General features: G+C 42.0%; 1 protein-coding gene across 2 annotated transcripts in view; it reads left to right on the top strand.

Annotated features, from left to right (window-relative positions):
* Positions 1 to 27963, top strand: part of CHN2 (chimerin 2) — a 328816-nt gene that overhangs the window by 136039 nt on the left and 164814 nt on the right. For both annotated transcript variants that reach the window (XM_081284429.1, XM_081284430.1), the window contains exons 2-3: positions 11967 to 12005; positions 24435 to 24490. In XM_081284429.1, coding sequence (XP_081140555.1) covers positions 11967 to 12005; positions 24435 to 24490 — 95 coding nt within the window. The remainder of the gene's footprint in view (positions 1 to 11966; positions 12006 to 24434; positions 24491 to 27963) is intronic.

The raw sequence follows: 27963 nt of genomic DNA, 5'->3' as shown, positions 1-27963 counted from the left end.
CAGTGAGCTGGAGAGCGTTGACCACCGTGAGTGAGCAGCTGCCCACATGCCCATTCTTGATATGAACTGCTGCAGTTATAGCAACCACACCAGTCATCATGGCCAGCGCCAGTTGTAAGGAATGGCTGTGCGAGATCCCAGTATTCATTCGTTGCCCGACCAGTAGCAAGTTGACAAGCCAGGCCTAGGCATGGGCGGAATATGTATTGATAATGAGTTCTGGGGAAGAGTCACATGCAGTACTGGTCCTGAAAGGGCCCTTGGTGTAGGACCAGTACTGCATGTGAAGAAGAAGGAGCAAGAATGGGAGGAAAAGGGAATTTTAGTTGTCAGAGTTCACTTTTCTAAAGGATGGCAGAAAATTGAATGATGTCACCATTATTCTGACTTCTCTAGTACTATTTTTTACAATGCTTAAACTGTGTTTTATCATTGAAGCAAACCAGAAATAAGAAAGACCTGAAATTTTCACTTTGGCTTCTGCATCACTGATTCCTCTATGGGGCTGAGGCTTTGAGGAGAAAAATCATTAGGTTCTGAAGCAAAACAGATCTGGATTTGAATTTCACTTGTTCACTGGGCATGTGACCTTGGGAAAGATAACTTAATGTCTGAGTTTCATTTTCCTCCTCTCTAGGAGATAAAAACACTTGTTAGCCTCGGGATTTCTTAGGTACCTCCTTAGCACCTTGAACTTTCTCTATAACACTTTTCAAACTAGTTACTTGCTTAATGTTAGTTTGACCTTATTGCTGGACTGAAGGCAGCTTGAAAGGGGGACTGTTCTGCCTTAGTCACAACTCTGAATTTGGAATGCTGTGCCCGGCATGGAAGTATTTGCTGGAAGGATGATGGGTGTGTGAGTGGGTGATGGGTAGGTGGATGGTTGGATGGGTGGATAGATGGGTGAATGAGTAGAAAGACGCTTCAAGAAAATGATAACCATTCAATATAATATGTCTAAAGGGACTACCCCATGATCTGGAATATTACAGGCACTTAAAAATTCTTTACTGCTTTTGGTGGAAGACCTCACCTTTTCTTCTATCTCTGTATTTCAGGATTCTCTGACTCTCAGTATAATAATGGGCAAAAATCTTTTTTAGCTGGTCAGTAGCAACATTGGTATGTGGGTTGCTTTCATGGGAATTTAGTCTATGATTTCCACAGCTGTTCTATATCTGAAGAGACACCAATGCCCACAGTGAACTCAAGCCATTCAGAGGATATTGTTATAATAGGAGGAAAAAATGTGGTTCTTCTCTCTCTTTCTCTCTCTTTCTTTTTCTTTTTTACCAGAAATTGTACCCAGGAGTACTTAACCACTGAACCACATCCCCAGCCCTTTTTAATATTTTTATTTAGAAATAGAATCCCACAAAGTTGCTGGGGGCCTTGCTAAGTTGCTGAGGCTGGCTTTGAACTTGGGATCCTCCTGTCTCAGACTCCTGAATTTCTGGGATGACAAGCGTGCCCCACCATGCCTGCCTCAAGAGTGGCTCTTCTATATGGCAGAGGAGAAGCTGGCTAGAGGTACAACCAAATTGTCCCCTTCTCTTGGAGCTAGCCTCCTGAGGAAACATAATTACCAAGATGTAACTATGCAAAATAATCTCTTTCCTTTCCATTGCAACAGTACTTCAGGCTACTTGTGCTCTGCCACGTGCCACTTTGACCTTATGTTATAATGCCATGTGTGTGGCCAGGGGCCTGACACTCAGCAGGCAGCCAGCTCGTGCTTGTGGAATGAACGAATGAGTTGATGTCTTATTCATCTCCTGATTCCTCGTGGTTCCACTCTGATCTCACATTCATATCTGCACCAGTGTCTAGTGCATTATTTCCTGCCAAGTAGGCCATAAGTGCTAGGTAAATATTTGTTGGATAAATAAATGTATGCCCAAAAGGGCTTCTGGAGGAAAGCCAGGAGGACCTTCCTGTGATGAAAAGAATTTGCAAAGAGGCCGGAAAATGCTGGAAAGGAACAGGGAGAGGAGAGGCAACTGTCCAGCCTGAATGGAAGTAGTGGTTGTGAGGTTGTCTCTAAAGAAAGAGCAGAAGAAGAAATGTGCCTGGTCACGGAGAAACAACCCACCAGGAAAGCAGCCGGTCCTGCTGGGAGAAGTCTGCATTTTCTAGAAACTTGGAACCATAGGTAGGGAGAGGACCCTGGGGGTGCAGGGTCTGGCAAACGTTTTGGCAAAGGCAGTGAGGATGATACCCAAATTGGAGCTCCTCTGTCTTTCGTCCCCCTCACCCCTTTGTTCCCCTTTATTGCCATCATTTGTCTCCAGGTAACTGCCAGACCTCCCACTCACAAGTTCCATCTTCTCTATTTCCATTCACCCTTCATCCCACTGGACTGTGGTTTCTATCCACACTAATACTGCAAGATCACCAAAACCTCCTTGTTGCACAGTGACAGGTCCTGTCCTGCTTATCTCCCTGGAACGGATTCTGAGATGTTGACCACTTCCCCCTTATGACTCATACTTTGCCCCCGTGTTTCCCCATCCCGTGGTTTCTCTCTTATCTTGCTGGTCTCTGCTCATTTCCCTGCTCTCCACGTGCCTTAAATTTTGATGCTCCTGCAGGATTCTGCCAAAGGCCTTCCTGTTCCACTCTGAGTATCCACCCTCTGTTGAACCTCTATTTTGGTGACTGCAGCTGCTACCTGTATGTAGGTTTTCCTTCCTAGAACCCCAGCCCAGGTGTCTCTTCTGAAGTGCAGGCCTCTTAGATATGCCCAGTTGGCTGTCTCAGAGTCATCTCTTTCCAACAATGGACAGCCACAGCCATTGCCATTTACCCAACCTGTTTCTCCTCTCCTCTGCTCATTTCACCCTCTGAAGCCAGAAACCACTCATCTTCCTCTGCCTATGTCCCAAAATCATTCCCACCCCCTTCTTAACACAGATTCGATTCATCACCAAGCCCTCTCCACTGACACTATCAGAGCTCAGATCATAGTGTCACCCACCTAGGTTACTGAGCAGTCAATTGGTTTCACTGTCTTACCTTGCCTCTCTTCCATCGTCTCTTCCTCCAATCCAGTTTCACACTGCAATAGGAGTGACTTTATCACATTTAAGCTAGATTCTGTGTTCTCCTTGCTTACCTTTTCCCTTGACTCTGGAGCAAAGGTAAGCTCTTAACATAGTTTTAAGCCTTTAATTATCTGACCCCCAATGTACTTGTGTAATTTATCCTTAGCTGCTCCGGAATGTCTAACTCACCCCCACAATCCTCCACCAACAGCTATAGCCAGCAGGCTGAACCCCTTCAGCTCTCAGAGTTACATTCTTCAGGCTCATCTTGATTTCTGCATCATGTGCCTTTAGCCAGTTTGTCCACAGAGGCCCTCCTTACCATTGGCTGCTGCATTTGGTGTCCTGGTGACAGGGTACTTCTTTGAGCAGGCTCAATGTGCTGTAGTACCAGAAGTCTCTCATTCTCCTCTTTATCTTTGGAAACCTTAGGTTTTGCTGTTAGATCCTGCTCTTGTGGGACTGCTTCAGAAGGAGTCCTGGATAAGGCTGCTCAAGGTCAGAAGTAATGGCCATAGCATGGAGAAGGGCTCAACTGCCCCAGGCCAAAGGCCAAAAAGTCCTACCATCCATACTCTTTTTACCCATTCTTTCCTTCTGTGGCAGCTCCCTCCTTTTGGTATCCCTCAATAGAATGCACGTTTTGAGTTTCTATCACATATCCAATGCTTTATTGTGCACCTGCTATGCCATAGAATACAGCAGTCAGGGCCATTCCTGGTTTTTCATTTGTGCCCAGCTGAAGGGAACAAGTGAGGACTACACTCAGTCCTGGTCTTCCCTCACCAGGCCATGTGCTGTGGCTTGGGGTTGTGTCCGCAGAGGGAGCCTCTTCTTCACAGACAGGCACTGTGCAATTGCAAAACCATCTGCCTAAGAAGGACACCTTGTTCTAAACTCACCAAAGGTATCTAATAAGCTCAAAATGACCCAGATGGCCAAGAGAAAGAAAAATGAAGTGCTCGGTTTCACGGTGTGGTCTGTCCAGTATGGAGAGGTAACATGAACAAAGAAATGGATGAGCACAGAGAGTGATAGGGCTCTTCAAAAAATTGAAGAGTCTCTGAGAAAGAGGAAACTGGTCTCTGGGGAGACCTATCTGAAGAGCCAGGACATGTAAGCTGACATTTGGTTGATAAAGGAGCTACCCATGTGTCAGCCGGAGGGAAGAGACTGCACAAGACCTCTAAGTCTGAAATGATCTTGACGCAAAGGATCAAAGGAAGGCCAAAGTGGTTGAGGTAGACAAATGGGGTGACCAGGGAAAGATAGCCAGGTGCCAGATCGAGCAGGGCTTCCTAAGCCCCCCACACCTACACTGTCTGCCTGTTTATCATGGTAACACCCAAGGTCTGGATCCATGTTTATTCAGTAAATACCTCTTGAATGGGAGCATCTCACCAAGCCTCAGTGACAGAATACTGACCCAGGATAGAAGGTCTGTGTGGCCCCAGTGCCCTCTAGTGACCACAAACTCCAGCCCAAGGCTCTTGGTGGCTTTATCATCTTCAGGTAATCTCTGCATAGCCTTGTCCCTTGAACTCAGCCTGAGGGGCTAGCAAATTCCACCAAGCTTCTGAAATTTGTCTCGTTAATTATTCTCTTCAAGTTGGACTCAATTACAATTGATACTGTATCCAGAGTCACATGCACCTCAGGCCTTTATCCCTCACCCAAGAAACATTTCCAATGAGAATGATACACAGATGTCTAATTTCCCAGGGGAATGTGGGAAATTGATACAGGGTATAAGCAAGAACAAGGAAGCTCTCCAACTGCCTCATGTCTCAGTGTTCTGCAGTGGTGAGGATAATCTCTAGATAATCTTGCCACTTGGGTCAGGCACCAAGTGACTGCAGTGACCTGGCAAGACCGTAGCCACGGGCTGCATACTTTGAAGGCTTCTGATGGTTGGGGACAATGTGTGCTGCGGACATATTGCAGCGTGTGCACAGACACAACACCCCACTCCTGCTGTTGTTATTTGCTTTCATTTGGATCCTAACCCATTCCGGGCCCATTACGCTAATCACCCAACAAATTCTGAGCTGTCATCTCATTGTGAGGCTATGCCATGCCTGATTGAAAAACCTGTTTTCACCCAACTTCCTTGGAACAAGCCCACTGCAACCCATTTGCAAATGTGTGCATCAATAAATCAAAAGCTATGGCAGGGACTTGGCTTTTCTGGGAAAGTAGATGACAAAGGACAGACCTAGTCCTTCCATCATCTATTTCCCAAAGGATCCCCCCACCCCCAACACATTCTGTGCAGCTTTAGCAGAAATATTCTAAGGAATATGTCATCTCCAAGTTGGAAGATCCTTCTCTATAGCCACGCACCCTCCTCTGCTCCTCTGGTTTCCAAAAGCCCCTGCGTGTGTTTTTCCACTACCCTAGTCATCCTCCACTGAGCCAGGTGAAGGCAGCTGGCAGTCTTTGATGTTTACAGGTATTTCCACTCCAGTTGTCACCTACCCAAGTGAAGCACATGGGTTCTTTGATTTTTCTTCATTAATCAGTCCCCAAATTCCTTTACACTTGCTCCTCAGGGGATTCCATCAAATCAATGTATTTCTGGAGTTCAAATTGCCTGGAAGAGGATTGTCTTCCAGCTACAGCCCCCAAACAGGCGATTCCTCTATTCTTCCCTCACTTCCAGGCCATATGTTTCTACAAGTTCATTCCCAGGAGTGTGTAGGGCCTCCATTTGCGACCCTGCAAATGCACACTTAATCTTATCTCTAAACCTTCTCACCCAGTCTTAGAGGCTTCACAAGTTAAGATGTACATCAATAGCAGGCAGTCTTGGCAAGTCTGTGGGGACCCAGGTATTCTTACACACACTGACACAATTTTTTAAAAACATTTAACAAAAGCTTTTAAATACACAGACACTTCGCTTATTTGAATTCAACTTCCTTGAAACTAGACTATACATAATAACATTGTAACATTGCTTAAAGTAGCAAAAAGTTGAAGAGTCTAAATGTCTATCAGCTGGAAGTTATTACATAAATAAATAGATTGTTTTGGTAAACTCATACTCATGGAAGACCAAGCTGCAGTTAAACAAGTGAGCAAATACAAACATAGATCTGTGTGTGCTGACGTAGACAGATGCCTAACAAACATCATTAAATTAAACCGGCTGCAGTGGCAGCACATACCTGTAATCCCTGTGGCTCAGGAGGCTGAGGCAGGAGGATCACGAGTTCAAAAGCCAGCTTCAGAAAAAGCGAGGTGCTAAGCAACTTATTGATACCCTATCTCTAAATAAAATACAAAATAGGGATGGGGATGTGGCTCAGTAGCTGAGTGTCCCTGAGTTCAATCCCTGGTAGACCCTCTCCTCACTGCCTGCTGTTGATATATATGTTGAACCATCAAATTCACAAAGCTAATTGCAGAACCATATATGGGTATGAGACCATTTTTGTAAATTTTTATTCTAGCTACATCACAGAGCAGAATCTGCAAGAATTCACTTAACTCTCTTAATGGTACTTTTTTCAGAGGCAGGAAACTTCCTCAAATATATTTTTAAATTAGTGAACTTTTCTTGTTTTCAATGATAAGTGTGTATTACTCATGGTTAGTTAAAACCAGAGTGGTGTTATCTCTTTTGGCCATGCTCTTGATCATGTAAAATGCTTTTTCATAGCTTATGCTCTTCATTGCCTCCTTGTCCCTTCAGGCTGCCTCACACACACAGAGCTTTCTATGGATGAATCCCCAAATGCCTTGTGTTCCCCCCAAGACCAGAATGGCAGCACCAGCTTTCCAAGGATTAGTTACTTTAGCACAGAAAGTTTTCTCAAGGTGGCTTTCAACTTTTAACCTGCACCTTGGGTCCCTTTAACCTGCTTTCTTTTTATTTAACATATTAATATTCTTTAGAGATTATTTCATCTGAGTAGTCTACTACCTGTTTTTGTAAACTTTGGATCATTTTCTAAGCATCTCTATTTTTTATCCCAAGTTTCCCATTCTCCTTAGGATTGCTCCTTAGTGCTTATTTCTCAGTAATTTGTAGAGAGCCAAGGGTGTTGAGCATGGACTTTTGGTATAGAAGCATTTGTCTCTTTCCTTTAGTCTTCATCCTTCAGACTTCTTACACTAATACACACATGCTGTGTATGTTAGTATAAGATTTTTGGGGTCTCTTTACACCTACTTTATTTTCAAGGTGTGATTTATTTAGAGGATGAGTTTTTTAAAAAAGCTAACACCTAGCACTTTTGCAAATTTATTTCTTATTCTTTTTTATTTTTATATGAGCAGTATGTTCAGAAAGTTATAAGATGCAGAAAGCAATAGAAGAAAAATAAAATTCAGCCATATTTTCACTTTGGGATATAACAACTTTTAATAATTGAGCTTATAGCCTTCTGAGTAATTTCTATGTATGTAAATATTTCCATTTTCTTAAAAATGGGATCATGTTTAGTAAGCTGATTTGTAACTTGATTCGTTTAGCTCTTGACAATGTGGCATAAATATTTTCCTGTGGTTAAAGAGAGACTATAATAATAGCAAGCATTGAGTGTATTGTATTTCAGGCACCAGACTGAGCATTTTATTTTTATCTCACAATTTATCTTATGTACATCCTCAGTTACTTTTTCATTGTTCTCTTTGTATGCAATGAATTCTCTCTCTCTCTCTCTCTCTCTCTCTCTCCCCCCCTCCCTCCTTGTAAGTGTCTTCTCTTTTAACTTTCTCCTGCACGTGACTATTATGAAGTGTATTTGTTACTTTCTCCTTACAGACTAAGCATTTTATGCCTATCAACCCATCCAGTCCTCACAATGCTGTATATTGGATGGTATTATTACTCTCATTTTTTAGATTAAAAAACTGAGACAAGAAAGATTAGATAACTTGCCTGTGGTCACACAGCTAGTAAGTGGCAGAGCTGGGTTTTGAACCTTGGCAGTCTCGCTCTTGGCCACAGAACTATGGTCCAAACCATCATTTCCATGGCAACATATGCAATAACTATTTGATCTCGACTTGCTGAACGTAGAGCAGCTAGTTCATTATTTATCTGTGAGTATGTGTTCAGTTACTACCTAAGGCTAGATTCCCATGAATAAAATGTCTGAGTCGAAGGTCAACATATATTTTTTAAAGGTTAGATCCACATTAATCAATGTTTTAAGCAATATGTATATTCTAAACCTCTCTTGTCCTTAAGATCCTTAGGCTTTTCTGAAAATGTATTACTGTCTTCTAAGTTCAATGATAGATCTTTATTTATTTATTTTGGGATTTGGGCCTTCTTTTTCTACTTCCTCTACTTTTGTTTTTTGCCCATCTCTCCAAAATGTTTAGCAAAATCATATATTTTCAAAAACCACCTCATTTATGTCCTGGGTGCTCACAGCAGCTCGTGTCTCCTGGACTTTATTACATGGAAGGACAGAGACAGATCAAATCGTGTCCCACCACTTGACCTAATGGCAATTTTTCATAGCACTGATTTTCTTTCTTTTCTCTATTTCATTTTTCTTTCAAGCTTCACAAGAACCGAAGTAATAAATCTGTTATATGATAATTTTGTTTTTGTGATTTCCATATATGTAAATGAGGGGGCTGCCTGGCAGGGATGACTGATGTGTCCACTGCCTGGAAGACAAAGCTCCCACCTCTGCCTCTAACTTGCTCATGACCTTGAAAAAGCCCCTCAATCTTTCTGTGTTTCCTTTTCCTCATTTGCCAAATGATGAAGGTCAACTAAATGGCCTTGAAAACCCATTCCTGGTTTTTTAAAAAAAGAGTGTCAGGCTATTCAAGAGTGAGGCAGATCACTGAAGAATGTTGTATGAAGTCAGAGCAAATAGTGTGTGTCTGGGGGACAGTGCTAGAAGCAGCTAAAGATTTGTTTCAACATATTAAAAAATATTTTGTGCTCTGTCACTTGACCAAGCCTCCTATCAGTGTGCTATAGTGGTTTGTGAAACGTGTCTCTAAGGCCAAGGTAATTATAGTTGTTCCACTGGAGCATGACAAATGGCCTCTCAATTTGAATTCTTTTATGGCAAAGAAAAACCTTCCATGACAACAGCACTGGAACTTAATTACAGGCTCCAGATCTGGGGGCAAGAATGGAGACAGTCATTGGCTCCATGGAGGGAGCGAACACAAGATCAGGGCAAGGGATGGCCCAGGAGTGGTGCACGTTTGTGAGGCTTCCTTGAGAACTTGCTGTGTGCTCGGCAGACATATGCAGTCTCCCTGAATTCCCACAATGCCCCAGGAGGGAGGTTAGGACTTGAACCCCGACAGTTCATTCTTTTATAGAACTCATTTTGGTTTTAGTTTTGAAGACTTGTTTTATGCCAGCTACTTTTCTAAGGGCTGGAATGCAAAAGCGAATGAGACAAAATTCCTGCTTTGATGGAGTTTGACAAATAGTGGAGTGAAACCAGTCCCAACAAATCAACAAATCAATAAATAATTTCAGATGGTAATAAACATTATGAAGAAAAATAATCTGTGTGTTAGGAGAGGGACTGGAAGGGAGGGGGAAGGCCACTCTGTGAGGTTGGCAGGGAAAGCCCCTGGGAGGTGATATTTGAGCTGAGCCCTATGTGGCAGAGCAAGTGAGCCATGCCAAGATGTATTGCAGGCCTTTTTACATGGAGAGTCCACAAGAGCAAAGGCTGGAGACTTGGAAGAGCTTGACTTGCTCTAGGAACTGAGAGGAAGCCAGCAGGATTGGATGAGAAGTAGAAAGGGGAATGTCTGCATGCAGCAGAGTCAGAGACATGGGTAGCTGCAGATGACGCTGTGCCTTAGGCCACAGGAGGGCTCTCAATTTTACTGTAGCACAGAGGGACAATATGGAGGGAGGTGGATTTTGTGCAAGGGAGGGTTCTAATTTCCAGTTTCTGTAGGTGCTCTCTTCACCTGCATGTTGTGTTGCCAATAGGGAGCAGCTGGAAAGGGGAGGGTGATTTATGAAACATTCAGGGCAGCCTCTATCGAATTTAGGTTAGGGCCCAAACATTTCCATTGAAACCCAATCCTAGGTTTTTCTCAGAACAATAAGACTGAAATGGAAAGTGAGAGGTCATTTATTTAAACTTCTGGCTTTAGGTAAGAAAACCTCAGAAGATCCAAGCTGAGCAGCTGGACTATATTCAAAGATCTGCATAAAGGGGACTGACTACCTCCTCTGTCTTAGGGATGCCTCCCAATATATATAGAGAGTCGTGCTTAGGTCATGAACAGTCCTGACCATTTTGGAGTCTGGGGGTTGTACTTGCCTCATAGAATAAATGTCCTCTGAAATGACAAGACAGTATAGTTTGGGGTAGATGGGTAAACATTTCTGAGCAATGTGTCCATGTGGTGTGTGTTTATCTTTATCTTTGAAAAAAAATGTTTTCAAAGATGTCATCCACACTTTAACACACAGGGTCTGGCTTTTCTGGTAAGGTATCATGGGATAGATGATTCTAGAACTTTATTATAAGTTAATCAAATTGATTTCTTTTATTTAAATAGTTTTTTTTAAAAAAAAGAACACTCATGTTAGCCCATTAAAATTAGTTTGTTACATATGGGATGAAATTAATTGATAATTTAAATTACAAGCTCACTATTATAAGATAATTTGACAGAAGTATTAAGAGTGAGCACCCATATTTATTCAGCAATCTGAGTCTGAACAGCATAAGCCATTATCTGTGTGCTGTATTTGTGTGTGTGACTATGCAGCTGATTATTCATATGTGGGTTCCTGACCCTACAGGGGTAGCAACAGACTCATTTGTATGAATTGACCTTTGCAGGCATTGAGTTGAGTGCTGTGATATGATGGGCCCAGAGAGCAAGATATTCATTGTAAAATAATTTTAAGCTACACAAGTGTAACTAAGTGGGATTTGGGAGAAGTTACCACTTTTGTGTTAGTTTTCTTTCTCAAATAGGAAAAAGCTCTCAAGCCATTTGCTTGCCTGAGGTTAAGCAGCACAGGAGCCAAGGATGGGGACCCTGTAGGGACAGGCTGTGGGTTTCCTGGGAGTGGAGGATAACACAAGTTGAATTAGAGAACTCTTCATGTGCCCCGCAGATCTACGCCTTGTGATTTGGGGCAAAGAATTCTCTCCCCTGGCTATCAGGCTGGAGTATATTTTACAAGTCTTCATAGCTGTGAGCCAAGAGGACTCTATAATCACTGCATCAGAATAATAAGCTCAGCTGTCAGCGCAGGGTTGTTGAGTCGACTGAACAAGCAGATTTTTCTCCCATTGTCTGTTTTCTGGAGTGATGAATACCAATTTCATCCTCTCCATTTTGCTGTAACTCTCTTGCTCTGACACTTCTGATTGCTGAGAGGTTTCTGAAAATTTTCTAAGTCACACATTGGAGTTAATTCAAGGAGATAATGCAATTCCAATTGGATCATCAGTGTTCTGCTGTCAGACCCAGGATTTTTAGGAGCTCAGTAAGTTGGGTTGGACAACTTGCCACATTTAATATTCCATACTTGCCACTTTGCATCTTGCCCTCAAATCTTAATAAATGGGCTAAAGGTCTGATTGGAAACTGTGAGGTAAATTATATGTTTATTATGCCAAGTTGAGTAAATAGTGTTTGAAAGGATTACTAGAGGGTACAATCAAGTTAATTGCTTTAAAAATCTTTTTTGATTTACTGGGCTCTATGAAAATTGTTAGGCAGTTGATGCTGTCACAGTAAGAGATCTGAAGAAAGTGGTGTTGGGTTCGCAAGGTTGCTATGCACGTTCCCTTCCTCGTGCCTGGAACTGTCCCCTAAATTAGTGGAAAGTCCCCTGGGACTGGATGGCAAGTACTGCTGACAGTTACCCCTCCAGAGAAGATATTTGTTGACAGTTTGATGTGCAGACCTGCATAGTGATTTCTTTCTTTCTTTTTTTTTTTCTAGATGCTGAAGAATACCAGCCTCCAATATGGAAATCATACTGTGAGTACCTGAAATGAAAGCCTCCTCAGAAATCTAACCAGCCTGCCTTCTTGAAGGCTAGTGTTATGGAACACACGCAGTCCCACACCACAGCACCAAAACCTGAAAGCCTTCTTTTTCCACCAAGGAAAGAAATAACTCACCACCCCACCCACAACCTCCAAGACTGGAATTGTAGAGAATATACTATGGGTTGCAGAGTCTCTACAACCTCCAAGACCCACTTCAGGAATGCTTTCGAAAGGGAGGTGTACCTTCTGACTTTCAATATGGGGCTTTATTTTTATTTTTTGCACATTTGGTCATCAAAGGTAAAATGTGTTGACTTCCATAAATTATGCTCTTGGCCATAATTTAGCCTATAGTATCATATGCAGTTATCTGCTAAAAAATTAACAGCAAATAATAATGTTTGATCGCTAAGGATGACTCCTTAGGAACAGAGGTCATATCTGAGCATCAGTGGCCCAGTCAGCTCCCCTCATGAAGACAACAATGGTCATCACCTCAAACTCATGTTATCTTTTCTTGGTATCATTTAACACAAACATAATGGCATATAAAAAGTTCCTCTTTACTCGACTCCAGAGAGAGAGGGAGGAGTGTGGTAGGTTGGAAACTGACCGTACCGGGGCCAGAGTAGGCAGGTTCTCATTCAGCTGTACTAGGTACCAGTAAAAATAATATAAAGTATTATAATATAAATATTAAAATAATATGCTGTAAAAATAATTATTAATATGGTTACTGATATTGCTGTTATTGCTAATGTCAATTGAGAACCTGCCTTGTGCTAGCCACTGCACTAAAGCGACTGAACCTTAGATTCTTATTACAGCCCTAACTGATGGGTACTATTATTATCTCCATCTCATATATAAGAAAAACCATAGCTCAGAGAGGCTAAGTAACTGTGCAGAAGTTTCACAAAAAATGGCGAACTGTTATCCAGAGTGGGACCCAGAAACAAGCCTGACCCACAGCCAGAAAGTCTCCAAGACTTTTTCCTATGTATTTAAAATTATATATATATATATATATATATATATATATATACACACACACACACACACATACATTTTTAAATATATGTATATATGCATGTGTACATACACATATATGCACATTTATCATCCATATAAATATAGACAGATATAGATGTGTGTTGCATAATGACACTTCAGTTAACAGTGGACTGTACACAGGATAGTATATACTCTACAACCCAGGCATGTAGTGGCCATACCAAGTGGGTTTATGGGGATGTTCTCTGTGATGTCTGCACATCATTGAATTCACTTGGCAATGCATAGCTCCTGTCTATCCCCCTCATTAAGTGATGTGTGACTGTATGTATATTATAAATACATATACACAAGCACACACCTGTAGATTACTTGTTACAAAAGCAACACACAGCTGCAAAGAAGATAAAACATTAGAGAAATAAAGAATAAAATTTTCCTGTAACTCACAAACCAGCCCCCAACTCATATTCCAATGTCCCTTCTCCCTTCCCCATGGATGGCCTCTGTCAGTTTTCTAAGGCATTCCCTTCCCATTGTTTAAAAAAAAAAAAAAAAGCCTAGCACCAAGGCATCTGTGGCTGGGACTTTGTTTGGCCCAAGTGGTGAATGCTGCTTTGTGTTCTTGAGCTTGCTTGTTTCAGCTTCTCAAATATCTTGTTTTTGTCTTCCCACGTCAGCACATACAGAGGCACCTCGATCTTTCTTTACTGCGATCTTTCTTTACTGCACGAGTCTGTTCTTCCATCTGTGAAATAAAGGGGCTGTGCTAGGTCTCTAAGGGCCCTTGCAATCCTGTGCTCTGCAGTCCCATCTTCGTTTTTAAATGACACTGCTAATGACTTAGTAATTGGATGTTTTTGTTTGTTTGTTTCCTAATGGAGTGTGAAGTGCTCTGACAGTAAATCAACAAAATACCTGTAGAGAGAGGTGCTGGGTGTTCCATGACTTGCCTGGCCTTGCACACAACCTTGCATACATTAACTATCCAATAAATATTTGTTGAGTAAATGCCACCATGGAGAGCTTTACTGAAGCGAAAAGATGGCATAGGCTCAAATTTATTTCGTCTTTTTCTAAGTGACCTTGGGCCACCTAATGTATCTCTTAAAAGCACTTTTATGTCCTAAGGAAGCTAGAAAGAACATTGCTAATTACATGTCCACAATATCAATTTTACCCTTGGGTATTGGGTTTAAATTTGATTTTTGGATCTAAGTTACATTTTTAAAATTTGTTCTAGAATCATAAAACTTTATTAGGAATAAGGAATGGCTTAGGACATTTAACACAAACATAATGGCATATAAAAAGTTCCTCTTTACTCGACCCAGCTAACGGTCAGTCAGGCTCTATTTCAGAACCCCTAGTGATCTGCACCTCCAAAAATAAGGAGAGTGTCATTCACAGCACCAAAAATATACCAATCAATGCCCTACATGACACCACTAAGAAAGAACTCTCTTTTGATTGTCCTGAATGCATGAATTCTTTGAGTTGGGATATTGGAGCACTTACAAAGGTATTTCATACTATTATTATCAGGTTCACAGTACGCCATCTCATTCCCAAGACCATCTCCCATTCATTTGTTTGATCTTGCAGCACACACTTTCTGAAGGCCAGAGGATAAATATTAGGAATCAACAATGAGTGAAGTAGTTCTAAAAATCTAAATATACTAAAACAATAGCATTTTTTCTGAAAGTCCAAAAAAGCTATCAGAAAGTTAAATTTATTCCGTTTGAAATAACCTATTGGTAAATCCATTCTGAACCTCAGGAATCGCCTTTGCATTTCTCTTTGAAATGCTCAGAAATCATCCTTGAGAGAATAATTTTGATACTAATGCAAACTCATTAGTATCTAAACTAATGTTATATCTTTGCTCTCATTGATGATTACTGACTATAACTTACATTTATTTGTTATTACATATTTATTGTGAAGCATTAATCCCAATTATGATAGCATACTAAGAAAAAAAATGGTGTACTTCTAATGATTGAGTTTAAAAAGCTGTTTTTTAAATTGTAATGCCATTTGCAATGTTCTTGGCTCTAAGTTACACAATACCCCACTCAATCACATTGATTGACTTAAGCAAAAAATCCAGAGATACTGGCTTCAGTCATAACTTGCTCCAGCAACTAAAATAACATTACCACAGTCCTTTATGTTATCTCTTCCTTCATTTGTTCCACTTTCCCATGTTTGGTACATTCTTAGCATGTTCTTCCCTTCTGATCCCCAGATAGCTACCAATAACCCTATTGCTTCCTCTTTCAAGAGCAGCTGGTAGCGAGACATTCTGCTTAATTAACACTTCAAGTAATATCTCAGAATTAAGTTTCAGCCTTGATAGACCGAGCTTACCTATTCCGGAGTCCATCACTGTGAATGGGGGAGTTGGGGTGTGCTAACTTTCCTAGATTGATCAGGACCTTCCCCTGGAACTCGGGGAAGAACCAATCCTATATAACACGATTGGAAAACTTGGAGTAATATTGGAAAGGGGAAGATGGACATGGATGCTTGGCAAGTAACCACAGATGTCACACTTTGAAGCTCAAAAGAGTAAGGAACTGGGCCGGGGTTGTGGCTCAGTGGCAGAGCGCTTGCCAAGCATGTGTGAGGCACCAGGTTCAAGCCACAGAACCACATAAAAAAATAACAAATAAAATAAACTTATGAAAAAAGAGTAAGGAGCTGCAGAAATCAGTTCTCCCAAATTATATATTATGTTCATTAATTTATTCATTCATTCAACCAGTGCTTATTAAGTCTCTGCCTTAAATCAGACACTGGGGCCACAAGGGTACATAAGATGAACTCAAGGAGCCATGGTGTCATGTGGCCGCTCTAAGTTCCTGCCCTCTCTGTTGTCCTTTGCTTGGAAGCTAACACTATCATTTACTGAGCTATTTCCACAGAGTAATCTTACCCCAAAGAATCATGTCTTCAGCTAATCCTCAACTCTCAAGACCAAATCCCAGAACATTGAGAAAGTCAATGAGAAAAAGTTGGTTTGATACCCTAAAAATAAATAAACAAAACACTACGTTTTAAATTTGCTTAAAAATAACAATGAAACCACCTTCAAAATTTAAGCCATAACTATATGAACTACACTACCCAAGCAGACAGGCTCAAAAGCCAGCCATCTTGGGTATACTCAGAAAGATTTTTATTTGAAGATGCCAAATGCCAACTGGGCAGCAGGTGCTACGCCTGACTGACACTGTCCCATGAGACTGTCCCAGGCAGGAGGCCAAGCAGTTGCAGCTTGTGCCTGCGTTCCTAAATAGGAGTTTGGAAGCTCGAAACCCTGAAGTGCACGCCCTGTATCAGGATCACCTGGGGGAAGATTGCATTCATTATTTCTTGGTCCTGTCGCTGATGGTCGCATGGGAACAGTTGGGTGAGCTGCAATTGAGGGAACCCCACAGGTTTTTCTTATGCACACGTATGCCTGGTGTTTCTGGGTTTGATGCACTGCAAGCCTGATTCTTGGTTTTGTCACAGTGCCACTGAACAAGAGAAGTAAATCCCACTGAGATGATATTTTTTATTTGAATATGCTGGAGGACAGAGTTGAAACAAGAAGACATGGAAAACACCGATAATTCCCTGCTTATATCCAGGAGTATTTTCCCTGAAAGTCTTAGAGGAAGGCATGGGCAATGAACAGGGTGGGTCTGGCTCAGGGTCATGATCATGTGGCTGGGCTCAGTTCTGTGATCCATGTTCCCCCTTTGGAAAGAAGTGGACTACGGGGACCTTCCCTGAGGGCTCTCCTAGGAACTGATGGGTCTGGCTAGATATTGGCACTCCCCATGCCATGAGCTTTTACAGGACTTCCACAGGAATAAGTGGATTCTGTTCCCAGGGGAAGAGAAGGGGTTAAGTTTTCTTACTGAAGAAAAAATAAAATATTGGATTTCTAAATCTACTTTAGCTGTCTTGGGAATCTTGGGCTCTCCTCCACCTCCACATTTCCCAGTGACCACCACCACTACCAAACCGCTTTCTCCAGTGCTAAGAATTCTCTCCTGAGTGGTAGAGGGCCCAAGGCTAGGGAGTGCCTGGAATATATTTGGAACATTGCTGTAGAAGCAAATTCCATCATATCACCTCTCTGCTCATAGAACCACCTAGAAAGTGACATTCATTTTTGCATTTCGCTGTGAAATGTGTTTGTCGCACAAAGAAAATTCAAGAAGTGACATTTTGGGGTTATGTGACATGTTTCAGTTATATTAAACATGCCTTGGAGAATTTTTTTTCACAGATGTTTGTTCTGGTATAGCTAATCCTGAAAATAATGGGCAGGCTCTCATCTGAAGCTAAGATAGAAAATTGGGCTCTGTTTTTTTTATTTGGTTTTCATTGCAGTTGGTTACCCTCTCATTATCTGTTATAGACAGACACATAACCCAGATGGAAAATAGGATTCTGTACCTATTTGCCAACTTTTGTTGCTTGAAACAGCATAGAGCAGATCTTACAGGTTCTCAGACCTTCTGACTAAGAAATAAGCAATAAACTAATAATGTCTGCTACTGAGGGATCCTGACTTTAGGGGGTTGCTTAGGGGTCTTCTCACTTCCTCTTCCAAGTCACCCCTGTCTGGTTCTGTTTTTGACTGAGCATTTGGTGAACAATTGCATTTCTCTTTGCTGAGGCTCAGGGCTTCCTAGAGGACACCTGTTCTGAGTATAGTGAAGCTTTCTGAGGATAGGGTCTTTGTTCTGTTCCCTGCAGTATCCCCAGTGCCTAGAAGAGTGCTGGGACGTAGGCTATTGACATGGGAGAGGCACTGTCCAGTGATGATCCAGTGCATCCCTCATTTCTGTTATTGGCATCTCAGTCTCCCCTCCCTTGGGGTCCTTCCCTCCATTCAGCTTGTGGTCAAGTCCTTCTGCCCTCCTGGGCAATCAACCCCTCTCATTCCCACCAGTGTTACCTGAACTCACGCTTTCACAATCTCCCTTGTGTACAGGAGAAGTACTGCTCTCTCTCTATTCCCTGCCGCTGGTTTTCCCCCTGATCAGTTCCAACTTCAGTGAGGCAAAGGGCACTGGTCCCCTGCCCCTGGATGTGCATTCGAATCTCCTGAGGAGATTGAAAAAGAACAGAAATCAAGATCCTTGCCAGACTCGCAGAGTGTGCATCTTCAGGGATGGAGTCTGGGAACCTGTATTTCATGATGGCTTCATGGAGATCCTAATGCAAGAAGCCCCAGGTGGGCCTGTCCGGCTGTAGGGAAATACCAGCTGAGGCTGAGAAATACAGACTTTGCGTTCTGGAAAACCAGGATTTGTATCTCGATTTTTGACTTAATCCCATTATTTGTGTGATCTTGAGTGTCTTCAAAGTGGGCAGCACCTCCACCACTGTATCAGTGAGGGAGAATAGTTATGTGGTAGCTTTTGGGGATGACTCAAGAGAAGATGCACATAAGGTGTCTGGCACATAGTAGGTGCCCAGAAAAATGGCAGTTCCTAATCTTGCAAATGGCTCTATCTTTACTGTTATCCTAAAACAGATTAGTGATGTCACCTTCCTGCTAAAAACATGTCTCTGCCTCCTCCTGCAGATAGAGAGCACTGAGCTCCTTAACATAGTGTCCCTAGGCCAGCTCCACAGGGCCTTCTGCACACTGCACACCAGGCACAACTGCCACACTGGCCTCTGAATGACCAACTGGCACATCGTTTTCCTCCCCTGCTGATGCTCTTCCCCTGCCCCATAACCCTCTTTCTCTTTTACCTGCAAAGCCCCACTAATCCCTCCAGGGGAGTCCCGTCCCTCTCCCCTCAGGAAGCCAGCCCCTGAGCAAACAGAATGGCTTCCTCCTTTATTCCTCATTAAAGCTCAGGTCCCACCTTGATTTTGCTTCTCTAAGCACATCCCCTTCCTTGGGTCAGGCTCCTCTAAGGCACAGGCTATAATCCATGGGCTATTAGAGTCCATTTCTTCACCAAATATTCATTAAGCACCTGCTCTATGCCCAGCACTTTCATGGACACTGAGGATACTCAGTGGACAGAATAAGAGTCTCTGCCCTCAGAGGGCTTCATTATACTCAGGGGAGGTAGTGTATGAACTAGAGAAGTAAAATATTTATATTTTATCTGTTAATGGTGCTAATGGTGATGAGCTCTGAGAAACACCAAGAAGCATAGGGAGCAGAGTGATGGGTGGAATTTTCTATAGACAAGTCACAGAAGCCCTGCAAGCTGAGATTCATTTCACTGAATGAAAGCAGTGAATGAGCCTTGTGAGTATCTTGAGAAATAGCAACTCAGTCCAGGGGACAGTAAGAGCAAAGGCCCAGAGGCACAGGCACAATAAACCAAGGCCTGGTATCAAAAGGTTACATCTAGCCCAATGCCCTGGGACAAATGTTTAACCTCTCTGTTCTTATTTCCTTGTCTGAGAAATGAAAATGGTAATGATAGGAAGTTGGTTTTCTGTGGGAGAGAGAGAAAGAGAGAACTCAATAAAATATTGCTCCTGTCACATGGCAGGTACTTAGTATGCTGTCTCTTCTCTTCTCCTGCCTCTCCATTCATCCTCAGAGTCTCCACATAATGCTGACTGTGGTGTCTGGCATATAGCAGATGCTCACATATTTGCTGTTATGAATTGCAAAGGAGTGTTGAGCTAAAACTGCTTCTCTCAAAACTGGTATGCATCTTGGCCTCCTCCTTAAAAACGGAGTTCACTGCTAGGCGCACGCCTATTTCCCAGCAGCCCAGGAGGCTAAGGCTGGAGGATCACAAATTCAAAGCCAACCTCTGCAACTTAGACCCTGTTTCAAAATTTAAAAAATTAAATAGGGCTAGAGATGTGGCTCAGTGGTTCAGTGCCCCTGGTTTCAATCCTGGTTACCAAAAGAAAGGGAGAGAAGGGTGGGTGAGTCTCGCTGAATGTGGATTCTGCAGTCTACCTGGAGCCCAAACTCTGGGATTCTGGGAGATGGCCCCTGGGCTCCCATTAGACTGATTAACAGCAGCAGCCTACGCAGGAGCAGCTGGGCAGTGCTGACCCTGACTCAGGAGGGATAAAGGGCTCCAGGCAGCCACTTCTCTCTGTCATTGGTCAGCTTGTCCTCGGTCAGCTTCCTCCTCCACCAGCAGGCTTCTCTGACCCTGCCTCCAGCAGCCTCTCCGCCTTGTTTTGAATAAGAAATACATACGTGTGGCTCAAAAGTCAAACAGTAGAACAATATGGACATTGGGGAATCTTCCTTCCACTTCTGCCTTTCTTTCTTTTCATCCCCTGATAGTAATTGCTTTTTATTACCTTGTTCCTCCCAGAGCTTATTTATGCAGATACAAGCAAAAATGAATACAAACCTATTATTTTACTCCCTTTCTTGAATATATATATATATATATATATATATATATATATATATATATATATATATAAAATACCTGAAGGTCGGGGTGGGTTTGTGTGTGTGTGCATGCCTGTAGGTATAGGTATACAATCATCCCTTGGTGTCCACGCAGGATGGGTTCCTGGACACCCTGCAGGTACCCAAATCCTCAGGTGCTCCAGTCCCTCACAACAAGTGGCATGCGTATTTGCATTTAACGAACAAAATCCTCTTTTACGTTTGAAATCATTTCTTGATTACTTATAATACTTCATATGATGGCAATACTTATAATTACTTATAATACTTCATATGATGTAAACAATTGTGACACTGTTTTGTTTAGGAAATAATGACAAGGAAAAAAATCATACATACTCAGTACAGATGCATTTTTTTTCCCAAAATATTTTCAATCGGTGGTTAGTTGAATCCTCATACGTGGAACACATGGATTTAGAGAACCAACTGTATACCTTTACCTTGACATTTTCACTTACATAGAACATCCTGAATATCACCCAGGTCAGCGTATCAAGAGTCTCCCCAATCCTTACTACCCCGGCACAGCATCCAGTGGGAGATACATCATCGCTCACTTAAGTATTCCATTCTGAGGGGCCTTGGTGACCAGAGCCTTTAACAGGTGGTATCATGCCAGCTCTGTATATACTGCCCTATTCCATAAGACTATTTCTAATTTCTGAATCTCCCTCCAAAGCTGGTAGGATTCTTAAAAATGGAGTGTATGGTTTTCTTTTTAATTATATTCAAAGCACTTCAAAAAATACTGAAGGTACTAAACCAAGCACAAATAAACATGATCCCTTTCCTCATTTCAGGACTTACGACATGGAAGGAGAAACAGAATTTTTTTTTAGAAATCACACCAACAAGTGATGAGATAAGTGACATAGAGAAAAATACAGGAAATTATAAGAGCACAGAATAGGGAGATGGTTTTGGATCTGGGGTGAGGGATGTCAAGAGGGACTCCTCCACAAAGATGATATTTGAACTCAAGTCGTGATGATGAGGGACAGATAACTAAAGGTAGAAAGGGAGGAAAAGAGAATACTGTAGACAAAAAGTATAGTGCATGCAAAGGATCTGAGGTTGGTGCATGTGCATTTAGGAATGGAAAGGACACTAAATGTGGCTGATCAGAGAGCATGATACATGGTGAGATTGTAGAAGTGGTCAGAGGCAAGACCATTTATGTGGGAGATTTTGGTCATGTCCAAGAGCAATGGGAGGTCATAAAGCTTTTGAGCAGGGAGGGCCATGATTTGATGGACATTGTCCAATAGTTATGGCCATCAGGAAGAAAGCTGGCTGGAGGGAGTTATAGTCTAGATCCTGGAGTAGGGTGTAGGAGATATTGATGGACACAAGTGAACAGAGCTGAGACACTTTGACAAAGCATATTGACCATTTGTCATTGGTGAAAAACAGGCCACATAAAGTGCCATGGATGGTTTTGAGGATGCTGGTGGAGAAATCACATGGATGATGGTGCCTTTGCTAATGCCAGGATTTTGGAAGAGGCCTAGATTTCAAGGGAAATATCCTAAGTACAATGTTTGATGAGTTGAACTTGAGATCCTTTTTGCTTTCTTTTTAAAAATTGTTATGTATTATTCATGCATTATATTTATACATAAAAGTGTGGTTCAATGTGATATATTCAAACATGCACATAACAGATTTCACGCCATTTCAGTCCCCAGTACCTCCCCGTCCCCTCCCTCCCCCTGACGCCCTTCCTCTATTCTACTGGTTACCCTTCTATTTATTTTTTAATTGGTGCATTATAATCATATATAAAGTGGGATTCATTGTGTTATATTCTTTTTTATTTTTTGAATAAATACTTTTTGAGATCCTTTTAAGAAACGCAAGAGGAATCTCTAAGAGAGGCTCCATATTCAGCTTGGCACTTAGAGGAGTGTTCTGAGCAAACAGGAGAGCCTTTTGCATGTAGGTGAAAAGTGAAATGTAGATGTAGAGGAGATTCCTTGGGCAGAGGAAAGAGAATAAGACCTGAAGAGGGTCTGAGAGAGACTTTGGGGATCTCCCTTGATAATGGGTTAGCAGAAGAGGAATCAGCCACAGGTATAAGAGAGGAAAAAACAGAAGAGGAAAATCGTCCAGGCTATGCTGTAGAAGCCAACAGAAATCACAGCACAGCTGAATAATTAGTGCCCACAGGTTGATGATCTCATGTGCAAAACAGTGCATCATTCCTGCACCCGGTCCCACTGCCCATAGAGTGGTTTACTTGGACCTGTGGGGGCATTTTTTTTTTTTTTTTTGAAACTGGGAAGAACATGGCATCAGTGTCTGGCCAGAGCCTTTGTGCTGCGTTTTATTTTATTTTTTAAATTAGTTACACATGACAGTACAATTATCTTGACATACATTTGAATCAGATAGGGGAGATAGGTGTTTAGAGGCCCCCTTTTTATTTGTCTGTCATTTTTGGTGACCTTCTCAAAAGGCTATGTTGAACTCTGCTTTCCTTTCAGATGTGGGTACAATTGTCCTTCTATGTCATGTGCACCATCATTAGTTTGGACAATCTACACTTAGAAATGGACACATTACAACATCCATAAGAGCATTAGATTGTTTCTCTTCTGTGCTAAGGCTGAGTTGTCTGCACTTAATTAGGTAATAAAACAAAACAACTCCATGTTGAGCTGAAGGCATCAGGGGGCCATAATACAAAATGTACTCTAGCATTTTTTAAAAAAAATTTTAGACATTGATGGACCTTTATTTTGTTCACTTTTTTATATGCAGTGTGAGAATTGAACTCTGTGCCTTACACATGCTAGGCAAGTGCTCTACCACTGAGCCACAACCCTAGCTCCCAGTCTAGAATTTTATACCTATATTCATATGACTGTCTGCCCTTCAATTAAAAAAAATTAGGCCTAAGAATAAATCAGACATTTGTGCTTACCCCAGTTTTTACAAAGGCTTTCCATGATCTAGTTTTTAACTTTTCAAGGATTCATTCTATAAAATTAATTCTTGCCTCTTCCAGTTTCTGAAGATAAGATCATCATGGTGGTTTTCAACCTCAGATTTCATGGAACTAGAATCAAAGGTACCAGCTTTGATAGGGTAGCTTTTCTCTCTAAGAGAAGTGATCAGGGTTGAGGATGTATCGCAGTGGTAGAGCACTTGTCTAGCATCTGCAAGGCCCTGAGCTCCAGCCCCAGCACCATAGAAATAGAAAGAGACAAGGAAGAATAGAACACGAACTGATCAGCAGGAAAACCATTCATTGTAATCTGAAAAAAATCACAAATAATAGATAAGTTGTATTATATATAATTACTGGCTTTTCTCCATGCCCAAGCCTGAAAGTTTGTCATTGAAGCAGGTTAGAAAAGAGTTACTACTATTTAAGGTTTGAAAGGGCCCAGGGAAGAGGGGTGCTGGTAGAAGGGAGGTGGTCAGATGGCTGGGAATCCTTGGTGGTAGGCAGCACAAAGGTGGGGACAGGAGGATGACTTGGTGCCTCTTATTCACTCGGAACCAGTCGTCTTTGCACATAACTGTAACATTTCAGAAAATGGCATTCCTAATGCCAGTTCTTTCCCTGCAGTGTCAAGAGGCATTGGCATTTACATTCAGGAATCCTATTACATGATCTTACTACTCAAGTACTCACGAGTAGAATTTCATCTCTAAAATAGTCAAAAGAATTTTAGCTGTATCTAGCCTTCCAAGAAAGCCATAAAATGAACAATGCCAGTAACAATTATGAAATTAAATTGGCCTTATAAGAATAAAAAAAATCAATTTTGCCAGTTTACATTCATAGTGACTCATTTCCATATAAATGACCTGATTTTATCCAGTCTAAAAAATGTGTCTGTAACCTTTTTTTTTTTATATTTACAGTTCTGGAGAAGAACTATGTAGAAATATTTGAAGGCATGTTGGTATGTGTTGCTGATTTCTAATCACAATTATCTTTCTTTTCCCTTTTTTTGGCAGTGTATCAGTTACAGCAAGAGGCGCCTCGTCCCAAGAGGATCATTTGTCCTCGGGAGGTCAGTGCACGGCTATTTCCAATATACCTTGTTAAATATGATGAATTGTCAGTGCTGAGTTAGTACTGGAGGGATTTCAGGTTTCCTGGGAGTTGATTTCTATTAATGTTTGTTAACGTGTCACCAAATTTAACATCTTCACAATCTATATTTTGAAATCAGACGTTATTTTAAAAGTACTTACAAACTCATTTAAATCAGAAGTCGCACATTTTTAACCATGGCAGAGGTAAATCAAGCATCCTTTGTAAATCCCTCAGAATGTATATTCTGTTTTTTTTTATTATTATTATTACTATAGTTCGGATTGCTTAGCACTTCTTAAATGTTGAAATGTTTCCAGCAGAGCACATACAAAGAATAAGAAATATTTGGGTTCTCTGGGCACCCATATTTAGCAAGTTTTATTATTTGTCATATTTAGTTGACATTTTTAAAATGATAAAGCCTTACATGAAAAGGGGCCATATTTTTAATCTTGGTGATTGCTTAAAAAATATGTGGACTCTATTTAAAAACAAGAGAATTAAAATAAATTTTTTAAAAAGATGTTAATATATTATTTCTAAGTGTTCATAATCAAAAAGGGTAACAGTGTTAAGAAAACATTCTGGACTGATCAACAGCCTGAGTGGCTCACAGAAGTTTCCAAAGTTTTCCTTCACTAGTTAGTTTCCTAATCACCTGAAGTACCAGGAGTGAAGCTGAAAGGCAGGACTGAGGCTCTATTTCCTATTTTTATCCTGACCAGTTTTTTCAATAGCCAAACTAATATCCTTCAAACTAAAAGCCCATGGACCCTTGTTCAGTTTTATTAATCCTTTGATTAAGTATAAAGTTGCAGAGAGCCTTTAAAGTACCCTGTGTGCCCTGTCAGGGGGGAAGATTACAGTTCAACACTCCTGAGACTCATCTTTGAACTTCAGTACTCTCCAGGTCTGGTTTTGAACCTGTTTCAAAGATCTGCATACATCCTATCATTATCTGAAGAGTGGACATCACTCTTCGATACATTTTTCTACACAAAATTTTACTTCTTGTAGAAGGGCAATGAAATTCATCAAGTAAACCTGATTTTAGTGCAGGGTAGACTAGAGTTTCTCATCCCAGGAATTGTACTAGAGAGGAGAAAATTATGAAAAAAAATCCAGGATGAGTTCCAATGTATTTGGTATTTGGTAGTCTGACCTTGCCCTGTCACTAACTATATAGTCTATTGTCCTTTGAATATTTGATAATAGTCAAATACAGGGAAAATAAGATAAATATCAATCTTTGTATGAAATGTGCTAAGTAAGTGTGTTTTCAATGAAAATTGTGAATGAGTGAGTCCCTAAGCTCTCCTCCAGTACTGCTCTTAGTGTTTCTCCATCAGAAAAATTACAATCACATGCCGGGATAAAGGGAGTTTAGGTATCTGAGGGAAAGAATATTAGTAAAATTCAAACATAACTGAGAACTCTGTCTAGGGGCATGAACAAAAATTCCCTGGGGAAGGCTGGGCACCAATGCTTGAGACCCTGGGCTTGTCAACAGTCACCCATTGGTTCATATCATATGTTCTAGAAATGGATATAGAGAACCTGGTTCATTTCAGCTTTTGTCTAGGTGTTGGAAATACAGCCAAGAACTTGGCTTTCGGCATTTTTAGTGTCATAATAAAAGAGAACAGAATTAGGATGTAACTCAGCACATTTTTAAAGTCTTGCCGTCGTGTGTGTGCATGTGTGTGTGTGTGAGAGAGAGAGAGAGAGAGGACTTTGTGGCCATGTCACTTTGCCTTTGAGTCAGGTGGAACATCAGCAGAGGAGACGGGCACATTCAGATTATCTTCAGAGCCACTCTTTCTAGGCTTCAAGTTTTACAAGTTTTCAGTGACAGTTTTACCTCCAAATACATCTCCAGCGTGCCTGCTCTCCTCCAGGTCCAGGAAGCCATATTGGTTTCTTCCCTGAGTTGGTGCAGGTTGGCAACCTCCTGTGTGGTCTTCCAGCTTTGACTCTTGGCACCCTGACTTCAGCCAACACCCGCACACTCTCTCACACACTCACACACACTCACACATACACACACACTCACACATTCATCAACAGGAGCCCAAGTCATCGTGGTTACACATAAATAACACCCCTCAGCTGTTCTTCATGACTCTTAGCAGAAAGGCAAACTTCCCGGCTGTGCCTCTGAGCCACACTGTGCCTGTTGCAGCAGTCACCTCGCTGAAGCGCTTCAGACATCCAGTGGCCCACAGGAGTTTCCCAAGCCCTCCTTCACCAATGAGTTTCCTAATCACCTGAGCACAGCCACCATGTCTCTACTGAATGGCCGACACCACAATGCTGTCATTAAAGGATATGGTACACGTGTGGCCTGTCTTTCCTTCTCATCTGTCTTTTAAACAAATCTTTCCACCTTTCTCAATTCAACTCCTTCATCAGGGATACCTGATTGATGTGTGGTAGCTGGCCTCTAAAAATTCCATGTCCCATCTCTGACACAAACCCTCTTGTAAAATGGGTACTCATCAGCTTGACTTCTTTGGAGGCAGCGTGGGGCCCAGCCAGCCAGCCAGGTGTCAACCAAGGAAGGGTCAAGTGAGCTAGAGGAACAGGTGCAGCTGGGATGAGCCCCAGCCGGAGCAGCCACATGCACTTTGTCCTCCAGAATAACGTGAACTGCAGGTAATTCCTGTCCCAACCACTGGGCCTCCCAGGGGTTGGCCTCCGGGGAGCAGAGGCACTGTTTCCTGTTGGATGCTGGGAAACTGTGGCTCCTGCTGGCCACAGGGTTGAGTCAAAGTCTCTGCCTGTACACAGCTGGCTGCTCAGGGACATGCCTAATGAAGACAGAAAGCCTCCCCATTAGAGCATGTGGCCAGAGAGAGTGAAGCTTTATTAACGCATTTACATAAAGCCGTGAAGCCTATTTTGTTTGAACAATGAATATGGCTTTTTGATGTGTATTTTTCTAGTTCATCTGCCCTCTTACCTATAGCTAGTGAAGAGTCCACGTCCTTTTATACACAGCTCTCTGCCCTCCTCCAGAGTCACCAGCCCATCTCCTCGCTGCCACCTCTTCCCTGGTCCTGGCTGGGCTGTTGCAGTATCCCCCCCTTCTCTGTTGTCTCTGTGGTGACCTCCCTGGTCTGTGAGTCTCTCTCAGGGGAGGATCCTCCAGTTCACAAGATAAATGAGTGCCCAGTGAAGCCCGCAGTTGCAGAGTAGGAAACGGTGTCATTCCAGGGTAAAGCTGCAGGCCAACCGCCTTGGTGACTGATTGTCAGCATAGGTACCACCTCCCCAGGACTCCAGTGTGGAGCAAGGTGAGAGGAGTGTACAGGCGGATTCCACAGGCAAACCCCAGCAGCCAGCAGGCCCAAGAGGGCAGGGAGCTCAGCCGCAACGTCAACTTGGACTTGTCCTGACTTCTCGCTCCACCACTTTCTAGCTTTTTGACTCAGAGCCAACCACTGA

Source organism: Spermophilus citellus (assembly GCF_964194105.1).
Source record: "Spermophilus citellus genome assembly, chromosome: 3".
NCBI lineage: Eukaryota > Metazoa > Chordata > Mammalia > Rodentia > Sciuridae > Spermophilus > Spermophilus citellus.
This window is presented reverse-complemented; position numbering and strand designations above follow the sequence as displayed.